General features: G+C 50.7%; 1 protein-coding gene and 1 long non-coding RNA gene across 6 annotated transcripts; one reads left to right on the top strand and one right to left on the bottom strand.

Moving 5' to 3' along the window:
- Nucleotides 1-554: 554 nt before the first annotated feature.
- LOC103657036 lies at nt 555-3,588 on the top strand. The gene is made up of 3 exons (XR_566758.2): nt 555-765; nt 2,258-2,314; nt 3,356-3,588. It is a non-coding gene; the product is annotated as an uncharacterized LOC103657036 (long non-coding RNA).
- Nucleotides 3,589-8,970: 5,382 nt separating this feature from the next.
- On the bottom strand, nt 8,971-24,906 carry IGSF23 (immunoglobulin superfamily member 23). Of its 5 annotated transcripts, none has more exons than XM_008684444.1 (6): nt 24,767-24,906; nt 17,216-17,542; nt 15,658-15,930; nt 13,392-13,545; nt 10,631-10,692; nt 8,971-9,283 (listed from the first exon to the last, which is right to left on the bottom strand). In XM_008684444.1, exons 1-5 carry the CDS (start codon nt 24,828-24,830, stop codon nt 10,659-10,661), a joined length of 852 nt encoding a protein of 283 aa, XP_008682666.1. In that variant the 5' UTR covers nt 24,831-24,906; the 3' UTR covers nt 8,971-9,283; nt 10,631-10,658. The 5 variants fall into 5 exon arrangements, with proteins under 5 accessions (XP_008682666.1, XP_008682668.1, XP_008682667.1 ...); XM_008684445.1 differs by lacking the exon at nt 8,971-9,283 and adding an exon at nt 11,582-11,823 and having other exon boundaries at nt 10,340-10,692; XM_008684446.1 differs by lacking the exon at nt 13,392-13,545.
- Nucleotides 24,907-26,727: the final 1,821 nt, after the last annotated feature.

The raw sequence follows: 26,727 nt of genomic DNA, 5'->3' as shown, positions 1-26,727 counted from the left end.
GGGGGGCTGCTTCCGCGCCTGCGCGGCGCCGCCGGAGACACCCTGGAAACAGCATAGCGGTGGGAGCGGCAGCCTGGAGATCTAGCGGGTGCTTTCTTCTTTTTTATCGAGGTGTAATAAACACATAGTGTATTAATTTCAGGTGTACAGTATAGTGATTCGACACTTGGATACATTTCTCGGTGCTCACCGGGACAAGTGTACTCTTAATCCCCCTCACCTGTTTTCCCCATTCCCCCCACCCACCTCCCCCCTGGCAGCCCCCAGTTCCTTCTCTGTATTTAAAAGCCTGTCCCGTTCCCCCACCGGTGTTCTGCTTCTTAAATTCCACCTAAGTGAAATAATTTGGTGTTTGTGACTTACTTCACTTTTTAAAGGTCAAGGCTGCTAAGTGCCACAGCTGACCTTCCAACCTACAATCAGGCAGATCCTGAGTTCTTTTTTTTTTTTTTTTAACTTAATAAATTTATTTGTTTGCCAGAGAGAGACAGCGCGCCAGAGCACAAGCAAAGGGAGAAGCAGGCTTTTCGCTAACGGAGGAGCCCGATGTGGGACTTGATCCTGGGACTCTGGGATCATAATCTGAGCTGAAGTCAGGTGCCTAACTGACTGAGCCACTCGGGCGTCCCCAGATCCTGGGTTCTTAACCACCAGGCCTAAACCCTCTGGAGTTTGGAGGCAGACAAGGCCTGGGCTCATACTGGGCAAGTTGCTTCCCCCCACTTTCCTCATCTGAAAAATGGACATGACGACCCTCACAGGAAGGTATGTAAGGCTTAAACAAGTAACTGCTTAGCCCAATTCCTGGCATTACAGTTTGTACTCAGTCGACAGTAGCTGTAACAATAACAACTAGTTATCAATGTTTTTACAGCTATCACTGAATAATAATGTTGGTGAGAATGATGATTCACCCATTCTCCATTCAACAGAAATTTACTGAATCAGGCCCTATTCCTGGCACAGGGAAGGGAGCAGAAAATAACACAGACAAAAATCTCTACCTTTGTGAAGCCCACTTTCTACTGGAGGGAAACAGATGTTGACAGATGAATGCAGAGAACACCATCCTGTCTGGTGGTGATGATGGTCCTAGAGCCACGTACAACAGAGAGAAAGACGAGGGAGAGAGCGAGGGCGGGAGAGAAAGATGAGAGAAACGGAGACACTCAGAGACAATGACTAGGAGGTAGGGAGAGAGAAAGAGAAACAGATACAAAGAAAGAGACACAAGATGAGAGACTAAGAGAAAGGACAGGCAGACACAAGCATAGAGAGAGCGAGATGAGAGAGGTGACAGAGAGATCTAGAGGGTCCTGTACTCAGACACAGAGCTTGGGAGCCTGCCTGCTCCCCAGCTGTGCCCATCCTGGCTATGGTCCCCACCAATCCCCCTCTAGCAGCTCTGACCCCTGTTCTGTAACATCCCTCTATCTTTCTGGAGAATTCCCCTTTTAGGCTTTGGCCAGTTTGGAGGTTTTTGTCTCCTGCTGACGTCTTTGACTCAGAGCAAGTGCCCACTCATGGCGCATGGCCATGAGAGGGTGGCTCTGATGCCTTGTGTCTCTCGGCTTGGACGGAGGTGAATTTCTGAATGGAAACATAGATGCTAGGCTCTGGGAAATCTCTGAATTTTCTGGCACTCTCGTTCTGGGGTGCTGAGTTATCTCTGAATCCGGAACCTGTGGCTGCTGCTACGTTCCTCCCCTGGACCATGCTGTCACCCTCCGGGGTTCCCCCTCCTCCAGGGCTCCCCAGCTCCCGCACATGGGAGCTCGGCTCAGAGCTCCGGGTGGCCAGAGGCTGCCCCCTCCTCTGCTGATGCCTGAGCTTCAGATTTGGGGCCCCCCTCATCCCCTACTCTACCTCTTCCCCACTGGACATCTGACTCCTCTTTGACTGGAACGGAGCCTCTGTTTGAAGTCAAGCCATCAGAACCCTGGTCCTAAACAATGTCACGTGAAGGGAACGATATGGGCCCTCAGTCACTGGAGCTCAAAAGTGGGGTCAAGGCAGAGCTGAGGGTCAGGGATGGGGTGAAAGTGAAGGATGGAGCCAGAGATGGGGTCAAGAAAAGGGAGCGTCTCAAGGACGGGGATAGGATGAGGGGAGGGTCAGTGGGAGGGGGAGGGCCTTCGGTGGCTGGTATTCCTGCCCCCCCATCTCCCCCCCAAAAAGTTGGGTCAATAAATACTTGGGAAGGCCAAAAGCACTGTGCTATCAAAATCGCTGAATTAAAGTAAATGTCTTGTTTCAGGTCTGGATGAACCTCAGTGAGGATGTGATGGCGGGAGATTTTTGCCAGTTGGAATAGGTGGGTCAAGGCAAGATGTTCTCCCATTCTCTATACAGCCCCTCCCGGGACCCCTCCCCACCTCTGAGCCCTGGGGGTGGGCTGGGATCTCCTTGACACCACTCTCCTTTAGTCAAAGTGTTCCTGGGCGAGAACACACCAGCAGTTTTGAACCCTGTCCTCGGCGCATGGGCCTTTCGGGTATTTCCAATGCTTTGCCCGCGCAGAGGGTGGCGCCCCAAGTAACCACGTCCACGCCACTGCCATTTCCCGGGTGTGGGACGCAATCCGTTCCACGTGTTCCTACAAGCTGATTGGCTGGGCCCAAGGGCATGCGCATTTGTGGTTTGGAAGGATATTGCCAAATTGCTCCCCAGCGCTCTTGCCAGCAAGGTAGAGGGTAGCTTTGCAGCGCTTACTACGGGGTATCCTCGTGGCAGTAAAGTGGAGCTTCTAAAATTTCAGATGTGAAGCTTTGTCCCAAGGGTCTGATGTAGGAACCAGGAGGCTGGGGGGCGGGGGAGGGGGAGGGAGACAGAAAGAGTGGGCAGGGGAGAGAGGGGAGAGGGAAGAGGGGAACGGTGGGAAAGGGAGGGGGGGGGTCCGGAGTGTGACTCTTTTGCTTCAAATTCTGGCTTCACCAATTAGTAGCTGGTGATCCTAAACAACCCGGATTATTTATCTTGCCTCCTTTTTTCCTCATCTATAAAGTAAGGGATCAAAAAACCATGTGGTGGCTAAATAAGGTGTTTGAAAGTAAGTTATGCGGTTAAACAAGTAAATTTGTTCAGGTGCTCCACAAATGGCAGAAATTATTCTTGGTGTCCCGGGGCAGAATTTTCTTCTTCTACGCTCTGAGGCTAGGCAGGAGAAGAGATGGAAAGAAAACCCGAAAACCAGCACCACCTGCCTGTCCTTCCCCAAGAACCTGCTGGCTACCAGAGTGGGCATTTCCTGTCCGTCATCTCCCGCCAGCTCCCACTCCCACGTCCACTGGGGCGGTGGGGCGTAGAGGTGCCTCCCCACGGTTGTTCCCTCTTTCTTCCCTTGCAAATCCTGCAGGCCTCTCACAGCCCAAGGAAGGAAATGAAACCTGCCCTCCCCAGCCTACTTCTACCACTGGTGACTAATCAGAGCCATACCCTCTGACAGGCAGTTCTCTGTTGTATGAAGGACAAGGTCCGGATTGTAGCTCCTACATGACCTGGCCCCTGATGACAGCATGTCACTTCCTCTTCTACTTTGTAAGTCAGTCAGCCAAAGCCCTGTAAATAAACGGTGTTTGCTCACCTTCAGCCTGGGATACGTTTCCTCTGACCTCCACCCGGCAATGGCTACTCACACTTCAGTTCACGACTGAGCCCGCGCCTCCTCCCAGAAGCCTTCCTGGTTCCCCAAGCTGGGCAATCCCTCCTCTGGTGTTCCTAAGCGTCCTAAGCTGTAAGTTCCACGGAGGCATGGCCCAGAGTAGTGAGAATTCAATTCCCTCATTTCATTTTTTAAAAAAAGATGTATTTATTTATTTGAGAGAGGAGAGCAAGGGCAGGGCAGGGAGGGGCAGAGGGAGAGAATCTCAAGCAGACTCCCCACTGAGCTCAGAGCCCCAGACACAGGGCTTGATCCCACGACCCTGAGATTATGACCTGAGCTGGAATCAAGAGTTGGACACTTAACTGACTGAGCCACCCAGGCGCCCCCAACTTCCTCATTTCTAAAATGGAGCTAATAATAGCATCCACTTTCCAGGATTTGGGCTAATAAACAGTAATGATTCATTAAAACCCTTTAGCATAAATAATACCTTCTAGGGACACAGTTGCTCTTGTTAATCATCTTAATGTGTTTTCCAGCACAGCTGACCCCTTCCCCAAGAAGCCCTCTTGGACCCCCGGGGCTGGATCTGGATCCCCCTCTGGGCTGCTACGTCCCAGCCTAGACTGCTCTGGGTTGTCACTGCTGGGGATGGTTCTGTTGCCCTCACTGGACAGTGAGCCCTGGGAGAGCCCTGGGTCCCCAGTACTGCCCAGCACAGGGCTCTATATGGACCAGGGACTGGAGGAAGGCATGTTGAATGAATGAATGAATGAATGAATGAATGAATGGCTTTAGCAATTATTTGATCTGACTGTTACTTGTCTGTTAGTCCTCTTTCCCACCTTAGCACATACAATTATGTTTCCTGTCGATGCTGGAATTTAGAGGAAACTTACTTATGAAGTTGTGTGTATGTGTGTGCGTGAGAGAGAGAGAGAGAGAAGGAGGGAGAGAGTGTAAGCTTGAGAGCTTGCGGAAGAGAGTTTGGGTGTGTTCCAAGAGGGAAGAGATGGGGGGGAAACGGGGAGGGCTGAGGACTTTGGCAAGGAATGGGCTGGAGTTTTGGATTTTGGAGATGGAGTCTGTGAACTCTGCGAAGGAAGAGGCAATGTCTGTTTTTTTGGGAGGGCCATGTCCAGCATCTAGCCACCCAGAAGATCCTCGATAAATATTCATTGGGTGAATGAATGAACCAGATGTTGTTAAAGTAGCCTAGGAATCTTGCTGTGTTCCTATAATTGTGGATCATGGTATACTTTGGGCAGGTCTTGAACCGGAAATAAGTTCTTTTTGTCCCTTTCAGGGTTGAAAGAGTCTGACTCATTGCTGATAAACATGGGAGACAAATATGGGACTGCTGTCACCACTCTATCCCAGACTTGATACTTAATACCAGCATTCCTTCCTGGGGCACGTGGGTGGGTTTCCAGAACTCTCAGTACACCACTTAGAGTAGCTACTGCCAGTCTATCAAAAAGGGTAGTTGAGGGCGCCTGGGTGGCTCAGTGAGTTAAGCGTCTGCCTTAGGCTCAGGTCATGATCCCAGGGTCCTGGGATCGAGTCCCACATCGAGCTCCCTGCTCAGCGGGGAGTCTGCTTCCCCCTCTCCCTCTGCTCCCCTTGCTTGTGCTCTCTCTCTCTGTCAAATAAATAAATAAAATCTTAAAAAAAAAAAAGGTAGTTGAGGAGGAATCCACCTTTGCAAAATGGATGTGAAAATGGAGAGGAATTGTGGTCGGAGGTTACAGCTAGAAATTCTATCTCCCTTCTCCCACTTCTTCCTTCTTTGATTCTGCTTGTGGTCCTCAAGCACACAACAGCCGATATGCCTGCCTGGGAGGAAAGTTCCAGGGTTTCTTTGTTTTTGTCTTCCACCCGGATACAAAGTGTGTAATGTCTACACTGTCACAGAATTAGAATGGGGGCAGGAGGGGCGCCTGGGTGGCTCAGTCGTTAAGCGTCTGCCTTCGGCTCAGGGCGTGATTCCAGCGTTCTGGGATCGAGCCCCGCATCAGGCTCCTCCACTGGAAGCCTGCCTCTTCCTCTCCCACTCCCCCTACTTGTGTTCCCTCTCTCGCTGGCTGTCTCTTTCTCTGTCAAATAAATAAATTAATAATAATAATAAAAAAAAGAATGGGGGCGGGATTCTCAATTTCCTTATCCTGCATCTCCTACTTTTGACAGCACTTTCCACCCCCCTGGAGGGGGGGAATGTTGGGATATGATTTTGCTGTTCTCGGCTCACATTTTCACTGTGGCCCAATTCCTCCACACCTACACGTGGTCACAGGCTCCCTCCTAGTCATGGAAGCTTTGTTTTGCCAAGTGTCATTTAAATCCTTGACTTTGTGGCTTTAATCTTAGTGTTAGATGTATCCTTTGGTATCAGACTGGCTGCAAGGAACCATGGAACTAATGGTGTAAGTAAGAAAGAGGGGTATTTCTTCTTTCATGTACAAAGAATCCAGAGGTATTTAAGACAGGGCTAGTTGGATGGCTTCACGGAGCCTCTGGGCACCCATTTTTCAGTGGGGTGTTGTTAAATTGGCTCTCCAAAAAAAAAAAAAAAAAACCCAACCAAAAACCCCCACAAAACCTCTGATTTGTACTGTTTTCCAATTTCCATGGTGGCATGCTGTAGCAAGTTTCATTGAGCACATACCGTGTGATGGAGATCTTGCTATGGTGCGGCTGACCAATGGATGAGTTAAATATTAAATATTCATACCAATAAATATTTAATGACACGATGTGGTTAAATGCTATCAAGCAGAACACGGCTAGGACACCGTTCCTGTGGTGCACTGAATTTATAACAGGGGTCGTGAGGAGGTCTCTTTGAGGAAATTTGCCCAGTTTATTATTATTTTTTAAGATTTTTATTTTATTTATTTGACAGAGAGAAAAACAGCCAGCGAGAGAGGGAACACAGCAGGGGAAGTGGGAGAGGAAGAAGCAGGCTCCTAGCGGAGGAGCCTGATGTAGGGCTCAATCCCAGAACGCTGGGATCACTCCCCGAGCCGAAGGCAGACGCTTATCGACTGAGCCACCCTGGTGCCCCTGCCCAGTTTATTTTTAGGCATGGGGAGGGACTTCCCAAAAATTCTCAGCTGTTCCAAAGGGCAAGGGAGCCAGACTTGCTACAGGCTTGGCCAGAGGACGGCTGGACGCTGGCTGGTTTGGACGGTGGCTGCTGTGTCATGACCCGGCCAGATTTGGAGCTGCAAGAACTAGGTCCCGTCCTGTCACCACCCATGCAGGAAATGACTAACTTCTTCTGTAACAATGGAGGGAAAACAGAGGAGAGAAGGGGTACAGCGCGATGCCTCAGGTGACAAAGGAACTGGTTAGATGTTAGGGGTTTCCAAGCAAATCTGAGACCTTGGACAGACCAGGGCAAGGACCCCAGAGTCACTGATCTACACATATGGGTGGTGGGGAGATTTATTTATTTATTTATTTATTTATTTATTTATTTATTATTATTTTTTAAAAAAAGATTTTATTTATTTATTCGACAGAGATAGAGACAGCCAGCGAGAGAGGGAACACAAGCAGGGGGAGTGGGAGAGGAAGAAGCAGGCTCCTAGCAGAGAAGCCTGATGTGGGGCTCGATCCTATAACGCTGGGATAACACCCTGAGCCGAAGGCAGACGCTTAACCGCTGTGCCACCCAGGCGCCTGAGATTTATTTATTTTTAACAATGAGTTAGAGTTGCGCTGTCCACTACAATAGCCACTAGCCACAGGTGGCAATATAAATTAAAATTAAATTGAATTAAAAACAAAAATTGAGGGGCGCCTGGGTGGCTCAGTCGTTAAGTGTCTGCCTTTGGCTCAGGGTGTGATCCCAGGGTCCTGGGATCGAGCCCCGCATCGGGCTCCCTGCTCCACTGGGAGCCTGCTTCTTCCTCTCCCACTCCCCCTGCTTGTGTTCCCTCCCTTGCTGGCTCTCTCTCTCTCTCTCTCTGTCAAATATATAAATAAATAAATCTTAAAAAAAAAACACAAAAATTGAGTTCCTCAGTTACACTATCCCCATTTCAAGGTTTCAATAGCCACATGTATTGAGGGGTGCAGATACAGAATATTTCCATCGCCACGGAGAGTTCTATCGGACAGCACTGGTCTAAGGCTCGGATTTTGGAATTGGGTAGACGAGTTGACATCATGCATGGCTGTGTTACCTTGGGCGAGTCACTTGCCCTCTCTGAGCTTCACTTTTATCCTAAGTACACAAGCACAATGACCACTACCTGACACAGGAGATGGGAGCTCGTGAAAGAAGAGGAAGGGGGTTCTGGCCCCGAGGAGGGAGCAACAGGAAACTGGGGTGACTGGAAACAGAGATTTCAGAGCCAGGCAAGCTGGCTTGGAGAACGGCTCCACCTTGTGCTACCCATGTGACCCTGGACAAGTCACTTACCCTCTCTCTGAGCCTCCCCTGCTTTGTCAGTAAAACGGAGGTGGATTCAGTGAAGACGATATGACCCATGTACCCATGTGAACCTAAGGTGCACGGTATTGGGGCTGGCAGACGATGTTTGAACTCAGGTCTGCTCCTATTACTACTAATCATAGTGATGTGAGAGGTGGCTTTGTGTTGGTCACAAAAGCACCGATGCTCCTCAGATGTCAGAGACATCCACGCCAGAGCTTCATCCGTACTCCTTTCCCCTCAGCCCGCCATCTACCAGGATCTCCAAGAGCTTGAAATCAAGTGGTGAATCTTACTTACAAATGGGCCATGGATTTCTGGGGGTTCTGACCACCTCCCCCACTTCTCTGCATCCAGGTTTCTTTTTTCCTTTTCTGAAAGGGAGCAAAAATAAGCTGCATGTGTAGGAGACATTTTGGGGTGTCTGCCCAGCTTACAAAGCAAAACTTGCCCCATTTTCTTTTCTTTTTCTTTTTTTTTTAAATTTTTTATTATGTTATGTTAGTCACCGTACAGGACATCATTTGTTTTTGATGTAATGTTCCATGATTTATTGTTTGGGTATAATACCCAGTGCTCCATGCAATATGTGTCCTCCTTAATACCCATCACCGGCCTATCCCAACCCCCCACACCCCTCCCCTCTGAAGCCCTCAGTTTGTTTCCCAGAGTCCATAGTCTCGTGGTTCATTCCCCCTTCTGTTTACCCCCCTTCATTCTTCCCTTCCTTCTCCTACTGATCTCCCTGCTATTCCTTATGTTCCATAAATGAGTGAAACCATATGATAATTGTCTTTCTCTGCTTGACTTATTTCATTTAGCATAGTCTCCTCCAGTCCCGTCCATGTTGCTGCAAATGTTGGGTAATCATTCTTTCTGAGGGCTGAGTAACGTTCCATTGTATATATGGACCATGCCTTCTTTATCCATTCGTGTGTTGAAGGGCATCTCGGCTCCTTCCACGATTTAGCTATTGTGGACAATGCTGCTACGAACATTTTGCCCCGTTTTCTGAGCAACGAGCCCCCACAGGCAGGGCTGAGCCCCTTGAATTCTGCTTGTACAATCCTCCTGGCTCCCACCCCAGCCACAGGAACGGGACCACGGTTGACACCTGACGTGAGTGAGCCAATCAGATGCCTTCTCCAGGGGTTTTGGGGACAAGGCGAAGGGATTCTGTGGACTTAGAAGTTATGGGATTGTATCTTTCCCCAGGTGGAGAAAAACTGAGCACCCACCTGCAGAGAGAGACAGAAAGAGAACTGTGAATCCCATGTACCCAGAGAAGAGGATGACACAGGGCGAGGGCTGGGGGCTGAGAGGGGCAGAGAGCTACTACCCTGGTTCCAGCAGCATTCCTGTTTTCTGACCACACACTGCCTTCAGTGGGAGCTTGAAAACTATGGCCATAGATTCTTTCCTTCTCATCAAGAGGTGGTGTCCATTTCCTACCCCTCAAATCGGGGCTGGCCACGTGGCTGGCTTTGGCCAGAAGAATGTGGCAGAAATGATGATGTGCCTTTTTTTTTTTTTAAGATTTTATTTGAGAGACAGAGCACGAGTGGGGGGAGAGGCAGGGAGAGAGGAAGAAGCAGACTCCCCGCTGAGCAGGGACCCCCCCCCCCAGGTCAGGATCATGACCTGAGCCAAAGGCACACGCTCATACAACTGATCCACCTAGGCACCCCAGAAATGATGATGTGCCATTCTTAACCTTGGTCCTAAGAGGCATTGGCCCTCTGCTCTCACTCCTGGAATCCCGCCTCTGTCATGTGAACAAGCTTGGGTCGGCCCGCTACAGCTAGCTGATGTGCAGGACAGGTTAGTTGTTCCAGACAACTGTCCCAGTCCAGGCAGCCCCTGGGTAACTGCCAACTCATCGCAAGTGCATGAGTAGACCCAGCAGAGGCCGGAAGTATGGCCCAGCCGAGCGCAGCCCAAACTGATAACCCCGCAGAATTGTAATCGAAATCCATGGCTGTCTTTTCAAGCCATTAAATTTGAGGGTGGGTAGTTTGTCACACAGCAAGTGCTGATATGCCCTTGGAGTTTTGGAAGTCTTCCTGGATCCTTGTATTAAATTCCTCCTTTTGGGGCGCCTGGGTGGCTCAGTCGTTAAGTGTCTGCCTTCGGCTCAGGGCGTGATTCCAGCGTTCTGGGATCGAGCCCCGCAGCAGGCTCCTGCACTGGGAGCCTGCTTCTTCCTCTCCCACTCCCCCTACTTGTGTTCCCGCTCTCGCTGGCTCTCTCCCTCTCTCTGTCAAATAAATAAATAAATAAAATCTTAAAAAAAATAAATTACTCCTTTTGTTTTTATTGAACCTCTTGAGTATCCTTTGCTTTCAGCCCACGAATTTTATGAAATGTGGACTGCTTGTGGAGATGGCTTCCAGGGATTTGGTGAGCTGGGCAGAAGGGACACTGGCAGCTGGGGAGAGGGACAGAAAGGCAGTCTCTGGGACTCTCAGCAAGATGAGAACATCCCAAAGACAAATGATCAGGAGGGAGGAGGTCTCATCTGGAGCCCCCAGGAACTGTATCCTGTCCCAGCCCCAGGATTCTCTTGCTGCCCTTCCTGGCATCACCTCTGAGGCTGACAGACAAGTGCCCACTTCAGCAGCACATCCGTATTCTTTGTCTGTTAGTCCTATGAGAGAGAGAGAGAGAGAGAGAGGGAGAGAGAGAGAGAGAGAGAGGGAGAAATCGTCATCATCACCACCACATCATCATCACCATCATCATCATCACCACCATCATCACCACCATCATTAGCACCATCATCACCACCATCATCATCATCATCACCACCATCATCACCACCATCATCACCATCATCATCATCACCATCATCATCACCGTTATCACCACCATCATTACCACCATCATCACCACCATCATCATCATCACCACCATCATCATCATCATCACCATCATCACCACCATCATCATCACCATCATCACCACCATCATCACCATCATCATCACCACCATCATCATCATCACCACCACCATCATCACCATCATCATCACCATCATCACCATCACCATCATCACCACCATCATTACCACCATCATCATCACAACCATCATCACCATCATCATCATCATCATCACCACCATCATCATCATCACCATCCTCATCACCATCACCATCATCATCACCATCATCACCACCATCATCACCACCATCACCACCATCATCACCACCATCATCACCACCGTCATAAATGTGGCTGACAGTTACTGAAGGTTTACATTGCCAGGCACTGTTCTCAGTACTTTACTCCCACCGAGTCATGTAATCCATGCACCTTCCCTTTGAGGTAAGAATTACCATATCCGTGTTTTACAGATAGGGTAGAGGGCTAGCCTGGCTTCAGGGCCCATGGCCTTAACAGCAAACACCAGGGATCTCTCTTGGCCCTCGGTGGGTGTGGTGGACATGGGTGGTGCTTCCCCTCAGCCCACAAGCCTCTTCCCCGAGGACTGCTCCTCCCCACTGGTAGGGGCAAGACAGCCACGCCTATCCTTGTGACCTCATCTCCAAGGCTGCGGTGACTGGAAGACGCTGGTTCCTCGAGGCTGGTTCCTCCTGGCTGACGTCAGCATCTGCCCATCATTGTCTGTCTTGGCCGAAATGGTGGGAGGACAGGAAGTGAGCCCTTCTGCCTGCTCGTGGAGGCAGGGACTGGATGTCGCATCCTTCTCCTCTAAGAACGTGGTTGTGGATTTGAATCTGGGATTGGTTCAGGGTCAGCCATTTGTCAGCTGCGTGTCCCTGGACAAGGTGAGTTTCTCTGGTTCACTCACTTGGAAAATGAGGACAAGAACGTACCCATCCCTCAGAGTAGCTGTGACTTGAAGGCTCTTGGCATATACTGAGGGCCTGGGAAGCTGCAGCTGCTGCAGGGATGAGGACGATGCAGGGGATTCAGGCAGTGGCCTGGCCCTGCCTCACTTCTGGAAGGTTCCACTTGGGACCAAGGGACTGGAGACCTGGCCCCAGCCTTTCCCACTTGATCCACAAGGCCTTTGCAAACCATGTCAGCTTGTAGTATGTAAGCTATGAAGGCTTGTGTTGTTATGGCAGGAAAAGAGGCAGTGGAGGGCAGGGGCGAGAACTAGGAGTGAGGCAGCGTTCAGGGTTTGAATTCCTCTCTAGCTGTGGGGTCTGGGCCAGTCACTTCTCTCTGAGCCTTACTTTCCTCTTTGACAAAAACAAGATCTTCTTTCTTATCCATTGCGCCCCCCCCCCACTTGCAGAGCTCTTGTGGAAATTAAATAGAATAATGTTTGGCAAGCACATAATAGGCACTCAATACATGGTAAGATATTAGAGTATTGCAGTAATAGATAATACATCTAGGATTGAAATGCAAGTCAGATCCCAGCCCTCCTCTGCTCTAAACCCTCCATGGTTCTCATGTCACTCCGAACAAAAGCCAAGTCCTTATATGGCCAAGACCTTATGCTGTCTGTCCACCCCAACCCCCATTCCCTCTCTGATCTCATGCCCTATTTCTCTTCCCATTCCTCACATCACTCCAGCCACTCTGGTCTCCTTGCTATTGCTTGAACACGCCAGGCAAGTCCTACCTCGGGGCCTTTACACTGGCTATTTTCCCTGGTGGGTATGTCCTTCCGCCAGACATCCACTGACATCTATCCTTCCTTTGCTCAGTGTCTTTGCTCAGATGTCACTTTCTTGCGGAGGCCTTCACTGACTTAGTTAAACTGTGCCCCACCCCAACCCTGGCCTTACTCCCTAGCCTTACTCCGCTGCTTAGCACTCATCATTACCCAACACGCTATCTATATTTTACTTGGTCACCACGTGAATTGCTGGTGTCTCTGACTAGGATGCAAGTTCGTGAGGTCCAGGACTTCCTGCTGCTCTTCCCGTGGTTTCCCCAGGGCCGGCAGAGCGTGCACTGGACTGATACGTGTAGAAGGAACGACTGTGACGCTGACCACATCCCAGGCACAGGTGTAGCTGCTTTAGAAATACTAGCTTGTTTCACCCTCACAGCAGCCCCGAGCATGGCATTTTGCAGATGGGCAAACTGAGGCACAGACAGCGGGGCTGACTTGCCCATGGCCTCACTGCAGGTAAGGAGTAGAGCTGGGATTTGAACCTAGGCAGATGAGCTCCAGAATCCTTTTCTGTCTCTTTGTTCCCTGCTGTCACTTTGGGTGGATGCATCAGGGGTCAGTATCCTCCTCCCTGAGTCTAAAGCTTCTTGGATGAGGCTACGGGTTGGGCTTCTGTCTTGCTGCAGAGTAAGCTGTGTCTTGTGGGGGCCGAGCGGACGTGAGGCCATTGCCGGGGTGAAGGACAGCACATACCTTATGCTGTGGACTATGGTAAAGCCTATGCCTCCGATCAGCATTACGGCCCCTATATTTCCAGCCAAGAGGAGGCTGATGGCAGCTCCTCCTGACACAGAGAGAACGGGGTCTGGCTCGATGGGCTCAGCATCTGTGGGATCCACGTTGTCTTCTGGGGACCAAGAAGGGGAGAGACTGGAGGAGCCATCCTCCCTCCACACCCCCACCTCCCACCATTTCACCTCCTGCATGCGTCTTCAGTCGACACCCTCCTCCCCATCCTCTGGTCTCCACCCCATCCTCCTCCTGGCTCTCCTGACCCAGTCTCTCCCCCTCCCACCTCCCCACCACTAGAAGCCAGAGGGGTGTGTGGAAAGCTCAAACTTGACCCTGTTCCTCCCCTGCTCAGAACCTTGTTGTGGCTTCCCAGGACCTGGGGAGGAAGCATCCCTCATTTTGGCCTTTGAGGCCCTGCCACTTGGCCAGCCTCAGCTCTCTTTCTCTCCCTACCTTTATAACTTATTTCCATTGGACTCTATTAAATTTCCTAAGCTCATCTCTCTTTCCTACTTCCTGGCCTAGAATGCCATTTATGCCATTTTCCTCCCGTTGGCCTGGATAATTCCTATGTATCCTAGTATCAGCTCAGATGTCCCCTCCTCCAGGAAGCCCTCCCTGACCTGCTTGCTGAGTCAGGTGGCTCCTTGGGTCCCACATCCCTTGGCTCCCCGACCCCAGTCTTGCCCACTCTGGTCATTATGATTTGTGGATGGTTCTGTCCCCCACTGGCCTGTCCCCCACTCAAACATTGCTGTTTGAGGACAGGGCCAGGGCTGTCTCCAGAATGTCCCCAGCACCGCCCAGCACGGGCTGCTCATGTAGTAAGTAGCCAATAAACATTTCCAGAATAGTTGATGAATAAATCAAGGGGTCCTGAAAGTCATTCTCAATGAACATATCAGAGTCACCAGCTGCTACAGGATTTAAACTTTTTTCTCCCAATGAATCACCCCCAAACCAAATCCTGAAGCTCCTGCTGGACCCTGTCTGGGAAGAAATGGCAGCTCTCTAGGACCCAGCCATGCCAGGCTTTCCATCACCCCTGCCCTTTCCATGCTCTGGACCTTTGCTCATGTGTTCCCTGCTGCCTAAATCCCTCCCCTTCTTCTCTACTGGCCAGATCCTCTGTACCATTCCAGCTCACTCCAGGCCTCTTGTCCTGCATGCATAAGTACACACAAAATCATATTCATGAGGGTAGCTGCTATTTAAAGGGCCTGCTTTCTTTCTTCTTCTACTTTTTTAAAGTAGGCTCCATGCCCAACGTGGGGCTTGAGTTCATGACCCCAAGATCAAGAGTCACTTGCTCCACCGACAGAGCCAGCCAGGTGCCCTTAAAGCACCTGCTTCCTAACAGGTGTCCTTCTGGCCTCATTCCTGTATTATTTCTGCTCCTTATGACAGCCTTGCAGAGGTATACACAGTCACCCCCATTATACACAGGAAGAAACAGAGGTTCAGAGAAGGGATGTCCCTTACCCTAAGTCACCTGGCTGGGAAGGCACAAGGGCCGGAATTGAATCCAGGCTTAACCAGCTCCCAGACCACTTTCCTGATCTCAACTGGCTGGTCCTGCTACTGCCACCTAGGGCTCCACACAGGCCACCACGTACAGAAATAGTCACAAAATTAATAATAATATGGATAATGGTAGTTGCAGCCACGATACTAGCTCGTGCTTTCTCAGCACTCACTAGTGTTCAGTAGCACTGGGCACTATTATTTTAAGCTGTTCACCTCCTTATCTCATTGAATGCTCACAGCTACACTTTGGGGTGGGTGCTATTATTTTCCCAGTTTACAGATGAGGACACTGAGGCCAAGAGAAGTCAAGGCAGTGGTTTAAAGTCACACAGCAAGGAAGTGGTGGAGCCAGGATTCAAATTCCAAAGCTTGTGCTCAGAACCACTCATTATCACATGCTTTTTTTTTTTTTTTTTTTGCAGGTATGTGCTGAAACCCAGAGAGGTCAAGTTCACACAGCCAGCAAATAGTTGGAGCCAGGACCTAGACAGCTGCCTCCAGATTCTGAGCTGAGCTTTTGGTAGAGTTCAACTCTGTCAGCGGCAGCCTCTGTAAAATGGGCTAAGAATCCCCACTCTGCCAGGCAGATGGAAGGATGGGATGACATCTTGGCTAGACAGGGGCTCAGAATGGACTGTTCTGGAGGTGGCTCAATGCAACCAAGGATACAGAAGTGTGGGGTGGGGGTTGGGGGACTCACGTGGCAGTGACAGCGTCACAGGATAGGAGGAATACTGTCCCTGGCTGTTCTTGGCCGTGCATACGTAGGTGCCCAGCTGCTCCCAGGACAACTTCCGGATGATCAGCATAGACCCCGTCCTGTAGGGCTCCCCATTGAGGGTCCAGTGCAGCACGGGTTTGGGGGTGATAGAAGAAGCCAGACACTCCAGGATCACCGAGTAGTTGAGGTCACTCTGGATAACGCCCTCAGAGGCATAGGGGAATGTCAGCAGCATCACCGCGTTGGAGCTGGCTGTGCAAACAGAGAGCAGGGTCGCATGGATGGAGACCACTCAAAGAGGCTGAGCACTTCTTTTGTCCAACACAGGGACATTCATTCATTCATTCATTCATCAATAAACATGTTTGGAGTTCCTGATTGGTGCCCAGTGCTGCTCCAGACACGAGGCTATAGCAGAGCTGTTGGAGTCCCCAGCCCAGCCCCTCACCCTCACCACTTCCAACTGCCACATTACACCTGTTGCCTGAGCATTCTCTGGCTGTCAGAGCCTGTTCTGGCCAAGGAGGAAGCAGGCCAGAGAACTGGGAGATGGGCATAGCCAGGGCACTATGCGATGACTGGCATGGGCTGGTATATAAATATCCCAGTTGCTCAGCCCTCCACTGGCCCGGGCTGAGGCCAAGGAGCTGGGAGGAGTGGCTGGATTCTGGATTAGTTCAAAAGCAGAGTCCACAGGATTTGCTGATGGATTGGAGAGAAAGCGAGGAGTCAAGGGGGGACCTCCAAACCTTGGGACCTTTTCCACTGGCTGTTGGGAACCCTCTTTACAGAGATGGGGCATCTATAATAGTTCTCTTCCCAGGTTAGAGACTTGAGGTCCAGGGGCTCTTAGGCCCAGGCTTCATGGTCAGAGAGAGGCACAGCGAATATTTGCCTGGAAGTCTGATGTCGTGGTGAGTACCAGGAGCCTCCACACTGAGCTGATTTCCAGTTTCAGTGCCATATGATAAAGTGAAAAGAACTTCAGCTCAAACCAAGAACTCATGAAAGGGTTGTGAAATCCCCTGTGTTTGGTACGTAGCGAGGGCTCAGTAAGTTGGAGCCAGTCCTTCCTGCTTTTCGGTGTTTACTCCAGCTGGCCTCTCTGCAGGAGTACTTTCTCCCATTCTTCACGGAACAAACTCCTGTTCCTCCTTCAGGTCCCAGCTCGGATGGCCCCTCCTCTGGAGAGCTCTACCCATCTCCCAGGCTGGGTTCTCGCATGTCCCTGCCCACGAGCCCAGCATCACCCAGGACAGAGAAGGCAGTAAAAAAGGATTTGATGCATACATAAGAATTAGCGTTAGTAAGTGTTTTGTTGAGTGGAAATCTCAGGCCCCGCATGGTCTGCCCTGCAGACCACTAGGTCTACCTGTCTCCCCAGGCTACACTGAAAAGCCAACAGCCTCTCATGGCCTGCACCCCCTACCTGGCTCTGCATGCAATTTCTCCTGCTCTCTGGATCTCTCTTACCCCTTCAGGCTTTCCCATGCTCTTCTCTCTGCCTGAGAACTCAGTCCCTCTCGGCCCCACTCACCCTGGCCAGGTATCTGCTCTGTTGCACTCCTGCGTCTTCTGCTGGTTTCCAGCACTGTGTCTTGAGCTGTCCCGCTTCCGATGATCAGACTGCTTTGAGTGTCCAGCATCTCCTGGCTGGTGTGGTTGGGCCCTGGGAGGCCCTCAGGGGGGAAGATCAGGCTTTCTTGCCGGGCCTTGTGTCCTCGGAACCAGGAAGTGGAGAGAACACCATTCGGGCTTCCGGGGAAAGGCAGGCGGGCACTGGCTCCTTCGGTCAAGGGGTCTGGAGATTGGGGGGCGGGCAGCTCCAAGGAGGCAGAGCAGGCGCAGGATGTGATCAGGATGCCTTGGAGGAGGTGGGAAGGGAAAGGAGAGGGCAGAGGGAGCAAATGGGACCAAGGGTGAGCTGCTGCCCCAGCCCTTCCCGAGCTGTCAAGGAGTGTGGCATGTCGAGAGTTGATAATGGTGTTAATGACAGAAATAGTGTGTGTGTGTGTGGGGGGTGCCTGGGTAGCTCGTTCGGTTAGCTGTCCGACTCTCGATTTCTGCTCAGGTCATGATCTCGGGGTCCTGGGCTCAAGCACCACTCTCAGCGGGGAGTCTGCTTGAGGATATTCTCTCTCCCTCTTCCTCTGCCCCTCCCCCTGCTTGCTAACTCTCTCTCTAAAATAAATAAATCTTATGAAAAAGGGAACATTCACTGAGCACGTCCTACAAGCCAGACACTGTTCTAAGCACTGAACATATATTATCTTACTTACTCCTTACATCGACCCCACCAAGCACACATTACTCAGGGTTTCCTGCAGATCCGTTCTCTGACCTCTTCTGCCCTGCTCTCTTCCTGAAAGGCTGACTTCTTCGAGCTGCATTGTCAGGTCCCCTTGTCTTTTGCTTGGGGTTGGCTTCTGCCAATGGGAGTGACTTTGAGGTAGTTGGTCCCACAGCTCCCTCCCTGCTCCATCAACATGGGGCTGAGCCCCTCTATTAAAGCTGTGATTGGTGTCCCTCTCCATATGCCACTGTCTTGGTGTTCTGGGGGTCTGCTCTTCCTCTTACGGCTTCTAGTGCAGAGGAGGTAACAGCTTTCTGCTGTGGCTAGCCTCTGGGCGCCGCACGATCGCAGGTGGGTTTACCTACACCCTGCCTACACCTCCTTAAATAGCCCCTTTATCAACCCCCCCTCATTACTCCTTTTGAGTGGACCATTTTCCTGCCTCAACCCTGAGTAACACAACTATTATATCCCCAGGAGGATTGAGGAAATGGAAGCTCAGGGAATTGAGGACATTGGCCAGGATGTCATAGGTGATAAACAGTGGGGCTGTGATCCATACCCAGGCAGGCAAAATTCTGTCCGTGAAGTAGACCAATGAGTGTGCCCCACCATCCCCGGTTGCTCTCACTTCCTTTAATTAAATTTCCACGTGGCTTGGTGCTTGGAGTGGAATCCTCAGGGTCTGGCTCCAGACCCGATGCCCTTACCCACCCCACTCTCCTGCCTCTCATTGGATTGATGGCTATTGCAGTAAAGACACAAGGTCCAGCCATAAAAGACTGAAACATTTGAGATGGAAATGTAAAGAACTTCGGCCAAGTGGAAAAACAAAACAAAACAAATACCACCCACCAAGTCAAAAGAACAATGACATATCAGGAAAAATGATTCGCAACAGATCTCACAGACCAAGAGCTCATTTGGCTAATATGTAAAAAGCTCTGAGATATCAACAAGAAAAATATCAGCAACCTAACAGAAACATATACAAAGGATATGGGTAGGCAATTCATAGAAAAGAAAATCCAAAGGTCTCTTGACATTGGGAAAATGTTCAGATGTGCTCATGGTAAGAGAAACACAAATTATTATTATTATTTTAAAGACTGTATCTATTTATTTGACAGAGAGAGACAGCACAAGCAGGGGGAGCAGCAGGCAGTGAGAGAAATAGACTCCCTGCTGAGCAGAGACACCCCGCCCCCCCATGTGGAACTCAGTCCTAGGACCCTGAGATCGTGACCTGAGCCAAAGGGATTCGCTTAACCAACTGAGCCACCCAGGGGGCCCTCCATATCCTTTGACCCTGAAATTAATCATCAGGGAATGTGTTCCACAGATATACTTTATCAATACAAAATGACTAACGGGCAGGGTCATTTGCCACACCTTTGTTATAATGGCTAAAGACTGGAACTACCCAAGTGCCCGTCCATAGGGAACCAATTTAATAAACTGTGGTCCACTCACACAGTGGAACAACACACCTGTACAAAAGGGTGAGGGAGAAATCCGGAATGGCATGAACTGAGAGGGAAAGATCTCCCAGAGTATGTAGTTAAGATACGAATGCACGCTGCTGAATAGTTCTTATGGTATGCTACCTTTGGTGTAAAAACGGGAGAAAAGTAAATACGTATTTGCATTTCTTATAAACACACAAAGAAACCCTGGAAGGGTACGCCAAAACAGTGGCTCTCTGTGTGTGACGGTGGGGAGGGAAGGGTCAGGGGAACTGGGTGGGTGGATAGGACGGAGACTTCACTCAAGGTCTTTTCTGTATCTTTGAGATTTGAACCGTGGGAATGAACAACCCATTCAAAAATTAAGGAAAATTTGAATAAAGGAAATAAGAGAGCATAAGTGTTCTCAATAGTCTTTCACACACACATACACGGGTGCGCACACACAGAAATGCACACACACCAGAATGTAAGATCCAGAATTGGACGGCCAGGGTGCAAGTCCCGAAACTTACTAGCTCTGGTGACTTTGGAAAAACTACTTATCCTCTCCGAGCGCCAGTTTCCTCATCTATAAAATGGGAATGCTAATGCCTCCAGTGATTTTTACGTGGGGATGATTTGCTCCCCCCAGGGGACACTGGGAATGTCTAGAAGTCTTTCTGGTTGTCATGACGTGGGGTTTGCTGCTGGCACCCAGTGGTGGAGGCCAAGGCCAAGGAGGTTGCTCAGCCTCCTACCATGCTCAGGACAGCCCTGGCAACAAGGAAGCATTGGACCTCAAATGTGAGTAGTGCCGATGTTGAGAAGCCCCGATCCAATGCTTGTAAATGGCTTAGAACAATGTACCAACAAGGTGACTGCGAAATCGATGCTTGACATTATAATTGTAATTATCATCACTAGTACCATACTTGCTTCTGTAATTGCAAGTCCTTGGGGTGCTGTAAATTTGTCTTTTAAAGATTAAAAAAAAAAAAAGCAATGCAATAAGTGGTTCCATTTTAAGGATCAGGAATACCCAGTGACAGAACAAATGTGAAAGCATCAGCTCTCTTCTGGAATGGGAAATGGTAGCGAGGGGTAATGACTCCCAGGGCAGCATCCCCAGATACAGACAGTGCTGGGCTCTGGAAGTGGATGTAACGGGTTGCAGAAGGGCAGCTGCGGGGGGAGGGGGCGGAGAAGGGGTTCAGCTGACACCGCGTGCTGGCTATGTGCCAGGGACTGTGTCAGATTCTCCCAACCTCGACCTCACTGGTCCCCTCCACAACTCTGAGGTCAGCACTAGTCTGATTTATAGGCAGGGAAACTGAGGCACAGTGAGCTTGAGTCTCAGACCCGAGGTCAAAAGTGGAGAGCTGGGAGGCCTTTACAGGGCCTTCTGGGTGGGTCAGGGGGCTCACTGCCCACCTCGTACCTCCACTGATTTAATCTCTGAGTTGGCAGCTGGTGTGGTTTTTCTTTTTAAAAAGATTTATTTATTTATTTGAGAGAGAGTTGGGGGAGGGGCAGAGGGAGAGAGAGAATCTCAAGCAGCCTCCCCGCTGAGCATGGAGCCCCACACGGGGTTTGATCTTATGACCCTGAGATCACGACCTGAGCCAAAATCAAGAGCCAGACACTTAACCACCCAGGTGCCCCCGGTGTGACTTTTCTATTCCCCTGCTCATAAGCCTTCTGCGGCTCCCCAGCGCTATCAGGACACAGTGCAGATCCCCTCGCGTGACACCCAACTACGTCTCCACACCCCTCCCACCACTCTTCCCTCATTGTCTGTATCAGGCGGACTGAACTCCGTGCAGTTGCCCTGGCCTCCAGGCCTTTGCACGTGCGGTTCCCCCTACCCAGAATGCTGTTCCCATAAATCTTTATCTAGCTGTGATTCCAGTTTCAGCCCAGGCAACCCCCTTCTGAAGCCTTCCCTGACCCTCAGGGATGCTTGGAGATAGACACTACAGCGTCCGGGCAGGGACATCAGGAGATGGAGTGATGGGAGCTCTTGCCGCAAAGTGACAGGAACAAAGTGTTCCACCCAAGGACCTGCTCAGGATGTTGCTTTTCTATCTTGATGGAAAAAAATTTGCATTCTTACCCAGTTATGAAACAATTTGCATAAGCGACACCACATTTTCCTGAGCTCTTATTTCGATTTTGACAGCTTTGAAAGGTCCTTTTCTGGCCAGCACCTCCCCAGCTTCAGACCTCAGCCCTCTTCTTTGGGCCCCCCACATCCTGCCCTACCCACTCGGGGACGGGTCTGTCTTCTCTCTGGACTGTGAGCCCCAGGAGAGCAGGGCTGGGGCTGTCTTGGTCGCCGCTCTGTCCCCAGCACCACCCCGTACAAGCTGGGCACCCAGCAGGCTCTCAGGAGTGTTTGCTGAATAAGTGATTGAAGTGGAAGATCTCAGGTCACCCAGTCTGTATTCGGGGATGGAGTTCTTTTTTTTTTTTTTTAATATTTTATTTATTTATTTGACAGGGAGAGAGACAGCCAGCGAGAGAGGGAACACAGGGAGGGGGAGTGGGAGAGGAAGAAGCAGGCTCCCAGCAGAGGAGCCGGATGTGGGGCTTGATCCCAGGACTCCGGGATCACGCCCTGAGCCGAAGGCAGACGCTTAATGACTGAGCCACCCAGGCGCCCCTCGGGGATGGAGTTCTGACTCTGACACCATTGCAGGTGCCTGGTGATTCAACGAGTGTCCCCAAGGCACCTTAGAAGACCTCACGTCTTGGCGACCCTTCCTCCGGTTGCTGTAGAATCATGGTTTCACTTGTAGACTTTGAGGCCACTAGACCTGGGATCATAACCCTGACTCTGCCACTTATTATTTCTGGGCTCCAGGCCTCAGTTTTCCCGCTCATCAAGGAGGGTCATTGATAGTAATCATTTCACAGGAGTGCCTGAGATTCAATGAGATCATGAATTTTCAGGGCTGAGGACAGTCTCATTTAGGTATTATATAGATTTTATGTATACGTGTGTGTGTATATATACACACGTTTTAAGCCTGCAGGTTGAAGGGTGGAATTTCAGAGGCAGAGCTGTAGAGATGATTCCAGAACTCTTACTTTTTAGGAGTGTGGCTATTTCAGTCGGGGATACTTCCTGAATCAGCAGATATATATATAGACACACACCAGATATTACACTTGACTTCTCCCATGCCCCAACATTTCCACAGAGGTCCCAGGGGCTGAGAACAGAAGAGCAGTGACCGAGAACCTCCATGCCCAACTAAGGTCTTGCTAACAGGGATTACATGTCACTAGCTCTGCCAGCACCGGCCACTCGACCCCTGCCAGGCTGTGGGAAGGGAGAAGAGGAGGAGGCTCAGAGTGAGGCTTTCTGCGGGGAGAGTTGAAAATGAACTGCGAGTCCGCCCCAGGGGAGAGGGAAGGCCTGGGTCTTTCCTCCTCTCCAGGCCAAGTGAGGGCAGCTCCAAGGGAACCTCTCCCAGAGAGCTAGAAATGCGTCCCCTGGAATTTGCGGGCACTTAGACCTCTAGGTCTCCAAGTGAGGGATGGCGTGGAAAGGGCCTGTGGGGCAGAGGGAGTAGAGGCTGGAGTGGAAATGACCCACGCCTCCAGCATTCTGTGTGACCACAAAGGGGTCCTCCTGTTTCCCGCGAGGCAGTGGTGGATGCCTCCGCAGGGAGCTGGCTGGAGGCTGTCTGGCAAAGACCCTCGTGCGACAGGGCTCCCAGGGGTTGACCTTGGCAGAAAGAGGCTGGAGGGAGCTGGGAAATGGTGGCGAGCCCAGTTCATGGAGCCATGGGAACATACTCTGTAGTGACGAGGGTCCTCAAAGTGCCCCCCACCCAGACAGATCCAGCAACAGTGCCTCAACCACACAGAAGGACTTGTCTCCACCTCACAAGTACAATAGCCAAGTAGAAACCTTCCTGCCCCCATCCTTGCCTTCCTCCTCTCTGCCCATGGCACATTTCTGGGTGGGGAGGAAAGGCACAAAGAGAAACTGGCCTGAGGCCCCCCCATGTCCCACTAGACTCTCACTGCAGCGGGACACGGGCCTGAGCCGGGGATGAAGCAAAGCTTTAAACAAGGTGGCATTTGGGGTTTTGAAACTACATGGAACCAGATCTTTTAAGACCTGGAAAAGGAGGCAATTCATCTACTTTCTGAGAGTGCATGTGTGTGTCATCTTTGGAAAGTGTGGTCTTGGTAGCCAGACCATCTGGGTTCAAATTCTCCCTCTGCCACTTCTAAGCTGTGTGGTCTGGGGAAAGCACATAAGCTCTCTGTGCCTCAGTTTCCCCCACTATGAAGTGGGAATCGTATAGCCCTTGCCTCATAGAATTAAATGCTACTTCATGAAAGCACCTAGAACAGGCTGGCATGTAGAAGAAGTCAGTCACATGACCTCTTGATATTATGACTTGTTATTTTTTTTTAAGATTTTATTTATTTACTTGACAGAGATAGAGACAGCCAGCGAGAGAGGGAACACAAGCAGGGGGAGTGGGAGAGGAAGAAGCAGGCTCCTAGCGGAGGAGCCTGATGTGGGGCTCGATCCCAGAACGCCGGGATCACGCCCTGAGCCGAAGGCAGACGCCCAACCGCTGTGCCACCCAGGCGCCCCATGACTTGTTATTTTATTATTATTAAGATTTTATTTATTTATTTGAGAGAGAGAGCACGAGCAGGGGGAGGGGCAGAGGGTGAGGGAGAATCTCAAGCAGACTCCCCACTGAGCAGGGAGCCCATGCCAGGGCTCCATCCCAGGACCCCGGGATCATGACCCAAGCTGAAGATAGATGCTTAACTGACTGAGCCACCCAGGCGCCCCTATTATTATGTGAGTGGAAGGAGGGGCACAGGGAGAGAGAGACTCTTCAAACAGACTCTGCCATGAGTGTAGTGCCTGAGGCGGGGCTCCATCCCACGACCCACGAAACTGTGACCTGCTCTAAAACGAAGAATCCCACACTCAACCGAATGAGCCAGCCAGCGCCCCTATCTTATTATTATTATTTAAAAATTATTATTAGATGTAGATAGCTGGGGTAAGCCATGGTGCTCGGTGAAAAAGGGCTGGACACGGGTGGTCCTGGTCCTGAATTCTGATTCTGCCCTCACCAGCCAGCGATCTTGGACAGGTGACTCTGCCCCTCTCCAAGCCTCACTTCCTTCCTTGGTAAAAAGGGACAATATCGCGGCCTCTTGGGGGGACTTCAAGAGCTCTTGTGCATCTGTCAACTGACTAGAGGCAGAGCTCTGAGAGGGGGCAAGTCTGACTTGGATAGAGACTCTCCCTGGGGGTGTCCTCTCCCTGTCCCCAACAGTGAAGCCACTGTTCCTTACGCACCTGTCAGAAGTAGCCTCCTCCAGGCAGGGCTGTGGCCAGGCCCGGCGTCCAGAGGACACCTCATGCCGCGTTCTGTCCAGGCGCCGGCGCAAGGGAGGTCACCCTGTCAGGAGTGGGGCCTCCTAGACAGTACAGTCAAGTACGCAGCCTTGGCTCCGCCCCCGTCCTGACCACACCCCCGCTTCCCTGACTGGCTCCTGCCGGGGGCTGGGAATTCGCCACCCAGACCTGCACTCTTCTCTAGCACTGGGTTAATGGTAGTGGTGGGTGGGGAGCACTCAGGGGCAGGATTCTGGGAGAAGGGGTTCTGGGGTTTCACTCCCTTTCCTTTCTGCCTCCCCCTTCCAGCCCTCCTGGAGGGGAGAATGATGAAGGTGGAGGGTGGGGCAGAATTGTCCTGCCTCTGTCAATTCGCATCAGAGGAGAGGAATGGCCAAAGGTCATCAGGTAGGGGGTGGCCGGGACCTTGCTTGCCACCTGTCTTGGCTCCAGACTCTGGGACTATCAGCTCTGAGGCTCCATTTTCTCCTGTAAAATGGGGATGTTGATAATAGTGACCGCCTCGGTCAGAGGGGCCCAAGGACATCAGATGTCCAGCAGAGTGCCTGGCGTAGAGTAGGGGCTCATGAATGGCAGTAGCTATTAACCTGATGCGAACTATTGCTATTGGTATCCAGGATATGCTGGAGGCACGTTCAGAAGCCCCTTCTCAGGGCCTTGCTCATACAATATTCTGAATTTTGGACTCTGGGAGAATAAGCCCCAAAAGCTTCTTTCTCTCATCCTTTGGATCCATTCTTTCCTCCTCAATAATTGTATTGCTGAAACTAAGCGAACACCCACCATATGCCGGGCACGGCACTTGACCTTTAGGGATTGTTGTTTAATTGAATCCTCGTAGCAACCCTGCGGGCTCAGAATGATCATCCTCGTTTCCCAGTGGCGCATGGAGATTAAGTAATTCACCTAACCTCACACAGCTACTCACAATGGCTTCTGTCTGTTCTTGGAGGGAGTCACCCCAGGGCCTTAGTCCCTGCTGCTCCTTTTTCTTAGCACCTCACACAAATCATCTCACGGCTGATTGCGTCTCATTGTTCCAGTGTCAAATCAAATAGCAACTCTTCCAAAGAGCCTTCCCTAATGCCTGCGACAGGGGAGGTCCCAGCTTCTTGCTAGCAAGACACACTGTTTTCTTTTCTTTCTTTCTTTTTTTTTTTTTTAAGATTTATTTATTTATTTATTTGACAGAGAGAGACAGCCAGCAAGAGAGGGAACACAAGCAGGGGAGTGGGAGAGGAAGAAGCAGGCTCCCAGCGGAGGAGCCCGACGTGGGGCTTGATCCCACAACGCCGGGATCACGCCCTGAGCCGAAGGCAGATGCCCAACGACTGCGCCACCCAGGCGCCCCTCTTTTCTTTCCAATATTTACTACTCTCTGAAATTATTCATTTCTTTGTTCATTTGTTTATTATGTCTCCGCTGTCCTACACCCACCTCTCTAGAACGTCAGGAGGGTAGGGGTTTTGTCCAGATTTTGTCTGGCTGTGTCCACAGTCTCTAGAACAGTGCCAGGCATATCAAGGGTGCTCAGTAATTTTTTTTTTTTTATAGTGGATGAACAAGGAGTAGTGAGTGAGTGTCATGGGAATGTTGGAATTTGAACTCCTATCTGACTCAGCAGCTCATGCCTTTCCCTCCCAAAGAGGTCCAGGTTCTACCCTGGGGCAAAGTTTCACCCACAAGTCTTTGAAAATAGTCATTATCAAGTGACTTGGTGATATCTTTACTAGCATTACCCACACTGCCTTTTTAAATGATTTTTGTGAAGGCCTGCTGGGGCGATTAACCAAGCCAGGGGATTATCAATGGGTGATAAGCAAATATTTACAACAGGATCAATAACCATCTGAGGATGAAGAGTCTGGGGTTTTAGCTTGTGCAGCTTTCAAGCTCTTTTA

This window comes from Ursus maritimus, unplaced genomic scaffold, assembly GCF_017311325.1.
Source record: "Ursus maritimus isolate PB19 unplaced genomic scaffold, ASM1731132v1 scaffold_19, whole genome shotgun sequence".
In the NCBI taxonomy this organism is placed as follows: domain Eukaryota; kingdom Metazoa; phylum Chordata; class Mammalia; order Carnivora; family Ursidae; genus Ursus; species Ursus maritimus.
The sequence above is the reverse complement of the archived record's forward strand: the minus strand, read 5'-3'. Positions and strand labels throughout refer to the sequence as shown.

What these genes read in the sequence shown, in the direction of transcription:
- IGSF23 (XM_008684442.1), bottom strand. Translation starts at nt 24,830, where the DNA reads ATGAGGTGTCCTCTGGACGCCGGGCCTGGCCACAGCCCTGCCTGGAGG. An exon ending in GAGGAGGCTACTTCTGACAG is followed by an intron (nt 17,543 to 24,766) that starts GTGCGTAAGGAA and finishes ACCTCCTCCAAG; the next exon opens with GCATCCTGATCACATCCTGC. An exon ending in AGAGCAGATACCTGGCCAGG is followed by an intron (nt 15,931 to 17,215) that starts GTGAGTGGGGCC and finishes CTGTTTGCACAG; the next exon opens with CCAGCTCCAACGCGGTGATG.